This window comes from Dermacentor silvarum, chromosome 1 (genome assembly GCF_013339745.2).
Source record: "Dermacentor silvarum isolate Dsil-2018 chromosome 1, BIME_Dsil_1.4, whole genome shotgun sequence".
Classification (NCBI taxonomy): domain Eukaryota; kingdom Metazoa; phylum Arthropoda; class Arachnida; order Ixodida; family Ixodidae; genus Dermacentor; species Dermacentor silvarum.
Genome location: NC_051154.1, coordinates 298,911,257 through 298,920,858, shown reverse-complemented (window position 1 = coordinate 298,920,858; position 9,602 = coordinate 298,911,257). Strand labels below are relative to the sequence as shown.

At 45.1% G+C, this 9,602-nt stretch overlaps 1 protein-coding gene across 1 annotated transcript; it reads right to left on the bottom strand.

Annotated features, from left to right (window-relative positions):
- Nucleotides 1-2,465: 2,465 nt before the first annotated feature.
- Nucleotides 2,466-6,512, bottom strand: LOC119441807 (uncharacterized). The gene is made up of 3 exons (XM_037706434.1): nt 6,470-6,512; nt 5,093-5,397; nt 2,466-2,504 (listed from the first exon to the last, which is right to left on the bottom strand). The coding sequence occupies exons 1-3, from the start codon at nt 6,510-6,512 to the stop codon at nt 2,466-2,468; spliced, it is 387 nt and encodes a 128-aa protein (XP_037562362.1).
- Nucleotides 6,513-9,602: the final 3,090 nt, after the last annotated feature.

Below are 9,602 nucleotides of genomic sequence, written 5' to 3'. Positions count from 1 at the left end.
TAATGAGAATATGTAAGCATGTTCCAATCAATTCCTGGTGTGTTATAATCACTAAGAAGGATTACTGTATGCTTGCGATGGGAGGATAAGACACTTTCAATAGAAGAGATGACCTCATCAAACAAGTCAGGAGAAATATTCGGTGGAACGTAGAAGGTTCCGATTAACAATTTATCACAGCGCTCTAGGCTACCTTCATGCCAAATCGATTCCTGTACACTTTCTATGTCGCTGCGCCTTACACATGTGAGTGAGCTGTCAATGGCAATAAGTACGCCACCACCTTTTTGTTTAAGTCCACTGAAGTACCGGCCACTGCGAAAGACGTTATAATGTGGCGAAAAAAATCTGAGGAGAAAATTTCAGACAAGTTTCGGAAATAAAAAAAAAACAGGAAGGAAGACAAAATGACATTAGCGCAAAATTCACGTGTCTTGGTGCGAAGCCCACGGACGTTTTGGTAGAAAATGTCCAGATTACACTCTTCGATCGTTTGGGGTCTTCTCTGAAGCATGAAGCATGCCGTCGTGTAGCACCCCACTGAGCGGCTTGAACAGGCATCCCATTGGCCACATAGACGGGTCGTTCAGGCGCTTAAGAGCTTCATCGTCGACGGCTTCATCAGCGCAGACGACAAATGAGGCATACAAATTATCCCTCGTCTTGAGGCGTTTGCAGGCAATCGGCGGTGCTCCGACGTTTGACAGGTGAACAGTCAGATCGGCAGACGTCGTATTATGAGAAAGCCTGGACACAAAAAATGGCTTTCGGTCGCCCGGCGCGTTTCGCTATAGATATTGCCTTGCTCTCCCCACCTCCAAAACAAGCAGGCCGACGTTTACTCCGAGTTGTCTTGGAGAGATGGCCAGCGGTGGCAGCACTCGGCGAAGCAGTCTGGACGGTCGCAGCATAGAAAACGTTTTCTTGGACGGGTGGAGGGGCCGCACAGTAGGAGAAATGGGAAGCATCACAGTAGGAGAAATGGGAGACGGCTTGCCAAGCGCATCACGCAGGGTGCGCACCTCGACGCGTAGCGCACCTATAGTTTCGGCCTGCTGAGTAGATGCGAGCGCGTTTTCCCTGTGCAGATGCTCGTTGTCACTCCGCAGTCGCGCCACCTCATCGCTGAGGAAGGATATTCCCTCGAGCGCCTGAAGGAGAAGGCCACGGAGGGCCGCCATGTCACCAACCACCTAAAAACCGGTCCCAACAAGAGCGAGGCCCTGTGGAGGGGTCGCCGATGGGGAAGCAGCGGGCGTGTTGGTATCGCTAAGCCTAGCCGCTAGAATGTCGGCGTGGTCGGCGTTCTGGCACAGGTTACACGTGAAAGCTTAATCACCAGACTTCAGAAGCTCAAGGTCCTCGTCGGGCCATGCAATACACTTCACGTGTGCACGTTTTTCGCATGAAATACAGCGATGAAACTGATAATTTCCGTAAAAAGGCTGGGAGCACAGAATACAAACGTCTGTACTAGGCGCCATCTTGCGAAGTAGATGGCGCCTAGTACGGACGTTTGTATTATTAATAATAATAATAATAATAAAAATAATAAATCTTGATCATTTTCTGCTTGTACTTCATCATCATCATAACCATTACCATTGAGAACTTAGGCCACAAGTCCTCTTAGGTATGAGCGACGCGAACACATTTCTCTGTATGAGAGGATGTGTGCGTATTTTGCGGCTATTCCCCAAAGAATCCTTCAAAAGGAAGGCTGAATCTTGACAGCTTTAGAAGTACTTCGTTTCGCGCAACGCGGCGTCCAATTCCAGCTAACTGTATGCTGCCGTGGATGAGATTCCCTTTCAGTATATTACAGCCCGAGGACACAAGCAAAACCATTTATCTGGCCTGGCAACCAGGTCACCACCTAGGAGTGTCAAGTTTACGTTGTAGCTTTTAAACTTAATAGGACCTCAATAACTACCTTTTCCGGCAAGTTATGGAAAAGAAAAAAAAATGCATCATGACAGTGAGAAAGCAATTAGACTACAGGGCTCATTCACTTTTGCCCATCACCATCGCCCAGAAAATCCATGTTCAACGAATAAACTCAGCAACACACTTCGATCACAATCAACTGTATTTGTAACACATATAACAATACTACATTCAAACATATAAATAGAAATAATTAAAAAAATTACGAAAGAAAAGCGCTGGCGCTCGGCGCATGCGGGGCCACAGTTTTGTTGCATTACCATGCGAGGGGTCGCCGCTCAGAGACAAGCTCGTAGCGCTTGCCGAGGACTTCCACGACACGCCTTGCCCAAGTAGAGCAGCCCTTCAGCGCAGCGGGGCCCTCAAATCGCTCCCATACGCCTAATGAAAGCATCGTCCTAGCTGGGACAAGCTGGACAATAGCTGGGACAAGGTGCGGCCGTGTAGACGGCAGGCGCAGGTGCGGCGCTGCACGAGACGACGGCTGCAGCCTGCTGCCATTGTGCGAGGTTCCATGCCTACAACGCCGCAGTGCCTGTGCCTCTGGGCGGGGGAACCTGCTAGAAGGCAAGAAAGATGCGAGTGTCTGTGAATGAGCCTCGAAGAAATCAATGTCGCTAACTGCATCTGTTATCTCTAGCCCACACAGGAAATATGAAAATCGTTACACAAGATGAACGCACAATTAATATAATAATGAACAACTTATTGATGCATGGTTTGAACGTGTCTGAAACTGCTAATCCCGTTCTCTGCACAGTTAATGGTATATACTTCAGAATACCGATCATTCTTTCATTGTCTTTGGAAAGAATGATGGGTAGATTTATCTGTTAAACTTATAGGAAAGAGGTTCTTTCTAGGAAGGAGTTCTGTTAAAGGAATAGTTAAATACTGACGAAACATTAGACAGCGTAACTGTAAAAAAAAAAAGAGATGAGGCTTGGAATGCGCATAGCAGCATACGCGAACATGGATGAGCACGTATACTCTTCTAGTTACTTCAAACAATTCCGCATCTAACCATGCATGGTGAAACAATATGCTATGACTAATGCTTTCGGCGATCTGTATAACGCATTCGCAATGGATGACGAATAGGTCTCTCAGAGCTTTGCGGACACGGCTAATGAGTTGTGCGAAAAACCCGCACGGTGGAGGAAGGTTTATGAAAAAAATTAAATTATGGGATTTTACGTGCCAAAACCACGATCATCATTATGAGGCACGCCGTAGTGGGGGACTCCGAAAATTCTGACCACCTGGGGTTTTTTAACGTGCGCCTAAATTTAAGTACCAGGGTGTTTTCGTATTTCGCTCCCATTGAAATGCGGCCGCCGTGGCCAGGATTTGATCCCGCTAACTCGTGCTCAGCAGCCGAACACCATAGCCACTGAGCAACCGCGGCGGGCAAAAGGTTCACGAAAGGAAAGACTGTCATTCCCCCCAATCATTTGCTTCGAGTTGTCGTTGATTCGACTTCGTACTGCGTTCAGCTATAAACTCCTGGTTAGCTCAGATGGAAGAAAGGTCACACAGGAAGGACGTTGGTACTGGCTTCGATTCGTGAACCAGGACGAATCTTGCTTCCATAGTTAAGCTTTCTTTTATATCCAGCTTTTCTGTACAGGTAGCAGCTAGTGTCCCAAGCGGCTACGTACGCCGCGAAGGTAGCGCATTTTCACTGGAACAAACGGGTTTGTCACGAATAACTAAATGTATACACGGTGAATGTTGAAAAAGGCAGGTGACAGAGATGTTCTAGAAACAAGCCCCACGAGACAAATGCAGTGATTAGGTTGTGGAAAGCTTGAATTTTTTGCCCACATGGGTTAAATATCCAGCAATGGAAGCCTATGAAAACGACAAACATTTGACTCGATTTTCTAGGCAAAAACTGCCACTGTAATAAACTAAGGCGGTTATCGAAATGGTCGGTAAAATTAATGTATGTAGTCCGAAGGCTAATCTTTCGATTGATGCCTTTCTCTACTTTCCGCAATTGGCGTTACACTGTTCCGAAAAGCGATTTTTGAAACAAGGTGAGCTAATGATGAAAAAGGTTTAAAATCAGAAATGGTTATTTTTCTCTTCTTCGGTCTAATCATGCATAATCAGTGTGTATACGCCATTTCAGATGAAGAGCTTTAACGGTTTTCCAGACGTCGCGTCACCCGACAAGAGAAGTGAGCGTGGCCCGAAAGATTTTTAAGCAATTCTGGAGTTCTGATTGCAGAAATGGAATAGAAAAGTTTGGTATAACTTTGCGTTATAGCGCCCTGGGTTTTCGGTTAAGTCAGAGACAAACGGGGCGAAATCGAGTGACCTAAAGAAATAACGAATTAGTGCTAGGAATTCCTTTCTCAACAGGACTCGTCGTACTTTCAAAACAGACGGCTGTCCCTTAACGAGCAAAACATTATTCTTTCTTACCGCCAAAATTATTTGACATTTCATTTAGAGACCAACTCCATCAAAACTTCGGGACGTAGAAATGGCCTATTTAAAGAAGGCGTGGGTATACGAACAACGTCCGTGCAAAATATTACACTTGAAACACAAACGGACGCGTTTGAATACCTAGAGAAATAGGCGTTTCGGACACCGAAAGCGACAAAAACACCTCTCACTCGCTGAAATGGCGCACCACTCAAAACACTGATAACCAGCTCGCTTGGCGCTTTGGCAAAATATGAGAGGAAATTCGGAGCCCTTCGCTATGTGAAGATGGAAGACCAGTGAATCTGTTGGTTATTTTTATTTATATTTTAACTTTTTAAAATTTGGTGGTTTCGTTAAATTGTTGAAAAGCAGAACACATAAGTTCGTTCCGTCGCCGCGTGCCGTACGCTGTATGTGCGACTGAAAGCGAGTTTAGGCGACTAGATTCCCCCCACCGTACTCCATGCGTCCGTCCTTAATGCATCGGCACTTGGGCTTTCGGCTTCAAGTCGTCTTAAGGATAACATAAGATACCCTGTGAATTTTGATAACATGTTGTATATAAGGCTAGTTGTGCCCGCCATGTGCATTTTCTCATCCTATATTTTTCTAGTAATGTTCACCGGCCTGTCTTTACCAATGTAGCAGTGGAACTAATGATGAAGTGTTCTAACTGCAAACAAGTAAGTGAAGCTGCACTTACTTTACAGTCGAGCACCACCGTTGTTAGGTCGGTGGTCTGTATTTCGGGGCGCTTGAACTGGTCCCAGGAGAGGAACTCATCTTGCGTGAACAGGTGGTGCGACTCTCCAGGTTGCACACGACCCACGCGACCCGCTCCCTGCTGGACACTGGCCGTCGACGTGGGGAACGTACCGAGAAGGCTCACACCCGCGGACGGGTTGAAGCGCTGATCTCGGTGATGACCAGTGTCTACAACGTACACCACGTCGTCGACGTTGATGGTTGACTCTGCAAGGCTGGTGGACAGGATCACCTTGCGCACGTCTACAGCAGGAAGAGTGCAGAAAATGTGATGAAAGATGGCATTCTGACTTGGTTTCTAGGAAGTGAAAGAGCTTTGCTGGCATGCTAATCACCGTGTATTCGCCATAGCTGTGACAGGTAGCAACGCTGTTCCATTGCAGTAGAATCTACGTTTGGAGTGGCGTCGGCTACGTTCGCTTTATACTTATTGTGTATGAAACTAATGAATCAAACAATCAATCAGTCTTTATTCGCGATAAGCGCAGGAGTGATTCATAGGAAAATAACACCCGATCCCGAATATATTAACTCGAAGGAGATGCCATCCACGCTTCCTTGCAGAATGTGTATTCAACCGAGCGACTTTTTGCGTTCTTGAGGTTGAGCGGAAATGTGCTTCTGCCGATTACGAACAGCAGCAGTTTGCACGAGCCATCAATATACGCAGCGAGCAAAACTGAGAGCGCCCTTCTCATTTTTACTCCATGGAATGTATTGCCCATCTGATTCCATCATTTGTTTGACAGCATCTGCCAAAACAGTGCGTTTTAATTTATCGGCATTAAATATTTCCGATGAGGCAAGAAGTGATCGCGTCGCCATTATAAAGCTGCGTACACACTAGCGGAAGAACGCGGGCGGCGCGCCGCCGCCGATGATACGCAGCTAGCCACTATAACGCAGCTGCGGCAGGCCGGCCAATCAAGTTGCGGCGCGCCGCTTAGGCAGTCACGTGACAGCATAGACTTCGGCTCTTCTCGAACTCTCCGTCTGCTCCGGTCCGAGAGCTAACGCAAGCACACGGTGGTGCGAAACGAGTCTCCGGCTGACACCGGATGCGAATACGAATCGAGAGGTCAGGCGGCTCCGCATGAACCATGTTTCCGCGCGCACGTCACTGAAGCGGCTGCTCACATTGGTCTCCTTTATCCGCGGCACGGGGAAAACCGCGAAAAATCGGTCCAGGGACCGATCCTTCCCGAGGCAAGAAAAACCTGCTTTGCGGCTGCTTGCGCGGCGCGCGTTTTGCCGCTAGTGTGCATGCGCCTTAATGTACTTGCAGGGGCGCTGTGTGGCACAGCGTTCGATATACCGAGTCTTGTCGTGAACAGGAGTTCGATGTACGCGTAGTACATCGTTATACGTCGCATAGGATTTTAAAGGTAATTTTACAACTGTTCGATGAAGACATAATTTAATTATTGATAACCCGGCGAGTCGCGTTAAGGTATTTTGCCACCATTTTGGAAATCTCTTTAGATTTTGACCCTAGACTGATTGTTTTGTGTGTTCCTTCAGATGGGCTGCTTAAAAAGACCCTTCGGTGCGTTAAGTACAAATAAAACTATACAATTTAATTATGAAAATTACGAAATTACGCCAGCAGTCATAGTACCGATCCTACCAGACGAAAACAAAATGGCTTGGAAGCAATGTATGTGTATATGTCGGCTGGCAATGAACTATGATCTTTGCGCTGTCATCAGTATTAAGTGTGTTATATGCGAAAAACAAAAAAATGTGTAGTTCAGTAGTTGCATTTGAATTGAAATCCTATAACCTCAAAAGTTATTCTTTGTTCTTAGGTTCAGTGCATCGCATCATGTTTACGAAAGAACATGGAAAGCTTTACTGAAAAGTATTGGTTTATTTAAAGGTAACGAGCTTTTGCGCAACAAACAATTATAAACAACGGAAAATGAGGTTTCGAGAAACGAATAATAAAGTTTTCCAAACATTTAATATACAAGCAATGGAAGGTTGCGGGAGGCTAAAAGCCACCAGGCTCATATGTGAGTCCCTCCTTCGCTGCCACGTATTCCGTTTACATGGCTTTGCAGCTCATCGTTTTTTTAGCGGGGGGGGGGGGGGCTTCTTTTTTGTCAACTGTCGACTGACACTTCAACTTAAATAAAGTTTACACCCTTTGAGTCGTAAACAGTAACCGTCATCTGTCTTATCCGCATTTCTTTTAACGCTGCGAGTCCGGTACTTTCTAGTCACGAAAGGCTTGCGCGTTATCAGCGTGACACAGCATTCTCGGCAGGAAAGTATCGAGCGCTGAGTTTTCAAGAGAGGGCACGCAAGCAAGGCAGAGGACGATTATTGTTTGGGGACAAGATACAACCCAAAGGGTGTAAACTTTTTTAAAGTGTTGGCCTTCTTCACACGTGTTCGGTCCCGGCTGAGGCAAGCTACTGTGGTGTATTACTTATCATATAGATTTTAATATTAGGACATTTAGAGTGACGAGAACATAGCTTTCACAATGGCAGACCACACACGAGAACAGTGTGAATAACACGATGCCACGTCATGTGCCACCATGTGGCAATTGCTGCAATTTGAATAAAAAAACGGTATCGATCACCCTTGCTCAATTTTATTATTCTTTAATATAGTTCATTATAAACTAATGTAAAAGTATCTTGTGCATTTAAGCGCAACCATACGTTTGTTTTAAAGATCTGAATTTAACTTTCGTTTTCAGAAAATGTCGGTTTCGGTTTCCGGGCACTGTGCGGGCAGTTTTACAAAAGGAGCTAACTTTTGAACAGAGCTAGATAGAGACTAATTTTTTCCGCACCACAATTACGTAAAATAAAATTCACGTTTTTGGGAAAAAATATCTTGGGTGGCGATATACCTTAAACAAGAGGCAGAAAGAACTTTGAAACACACCACTGATTCACCTGGCCGTATTTGTTTGATTTTTACATGTCCCTGAATTGAACGCTCACCCACATTTTATGGGTTCAAAGTAGAAAGCTAACATAGAAATGAAAGAGCTCTTGCATGAAGAAGGAATCGAATCTGCACCTCATGTTTTAGCAAAAAATGTTGCATGTTTCTGTTTATGGTAAAGTCTATCATCTTTACTCTCGGAGCACCTTATCACTGTCTTTGAAGAACTACAATGTGCTCTCCGTTAGGTCCATGTTGTGTTTAATATTCTACATTTATCAAATGACTGCACAAATCGCAAATAATGTGGCCCACACCCAGACTAACCACCTTGATAGTTCATCCTGCGACGCATGTGTTCTCCAAAAGCGATGAATATGTGACGCAACTTGTTGCTGATATCGACATGTAAAATAACTCATCGTTTGAATGTGTTCACGTAATCATACTGATGAATCGTCATCATCGTCATGCTATGTCAGAACTTGTTTTGTTGAGATTATAGGTCGCCATCTTGTGATTGCAATGGTGATGACGCTGGCTAGGCTGGGTCTGACAGTAGGCATCTGCGAATCCTGTGAATTCGGTTTTGGTCTTGTGTTTCATATGAGATTGCACCATGGAGGCAACCTTAGGCCAAATTTTTTGGACAAAAAGGTGTGCGATTAAATCTGGTCAGTGCTGTAATAATTCACCGTGAGCTTTCGTTTTCGGCTGAACATCTACATGAGCAGGCCTAAAATAGGCGTTTTTGACCGGAAATGGCATGCATCTCATGCATTCACTGTGCCCAAAGTGTGGTCAGGACAGACACTGCAATATTGGATTCATTACTGACGTCATCATTGGGGTCATGTGTGTGGATGGTGACCAGCCAAGTTTGAATTACCCAGTGAAAGCCAATTTTAGGATCGAAATACCAAAACGTTTGGTCCATAGCTGGATGCCGGCATAGTATGGATGCCGGCTGGGACTTCAGTCTGGATTGAGTTAACCAAAAAATTTAATTAACCGGAGTGGACTTAACGGAATTCTACTGTATCAAACCAAATTTGCTGCAAAACACTACCACTGCGAAATTTGACAAGCCATTTTGCAAGAAGAGATGAGCGCAGAGTGCTAGTATATCTGGCGCTGATGTTTAGGCTGCGTTCAGTGCAAACAATAAACAGCAAATAAAGCAAACTAAACATATGTATATAAAGTCAGGCACATTGCAGTAAAAACATGTAGTATTTGATAAAAGTTTAATGTCATCGGCAGTGGGAAGAGTGTTAAATCTTCACAGCTTCCAAAAAAAGCGATGTCAGATTTGCAGTGAATGTTAAACTGAATAAAAGCAAGTAAAATAGGGCAAATAGATTTGTACCGCCAACCAATAATCTGTCCGACCAATGAACAAACCAACCTGCTGGAAGATTTGCAAAAATCTTTTGCTGTTCCTGGTATCGCAGACTCGCGTGTAGCGGCAGAATCCAGTCGTTAAACTTCGCTGGAGCTCGCTCGCAAAGCTCTGCTCGCACCGTGTTGATTTCGTTCCA

Coding starts and splice junctions, on each gene's coding strand:
- LOC119441807 (XM_037706434.1), bottom strand. CDS start 6,512: ATGTACTACGCGTACATCGAACTCCTGTTCACGACAAGACTCG. Junction 5,398..6,469: donor CCTGTTCACGACAAGACTCG/GTATATCGAACG, acceptor TTCCTGCTGTAG/ACGTGCGCAAGGTGATCCTG. Junction 2,505..5,092: donor CGGTGGTGCTCGACTGTAAA/GTAAGTGCAGCT, acceptor GCCTTCTAGCAG/GTTCCCCCGCCCAGAGGCAC.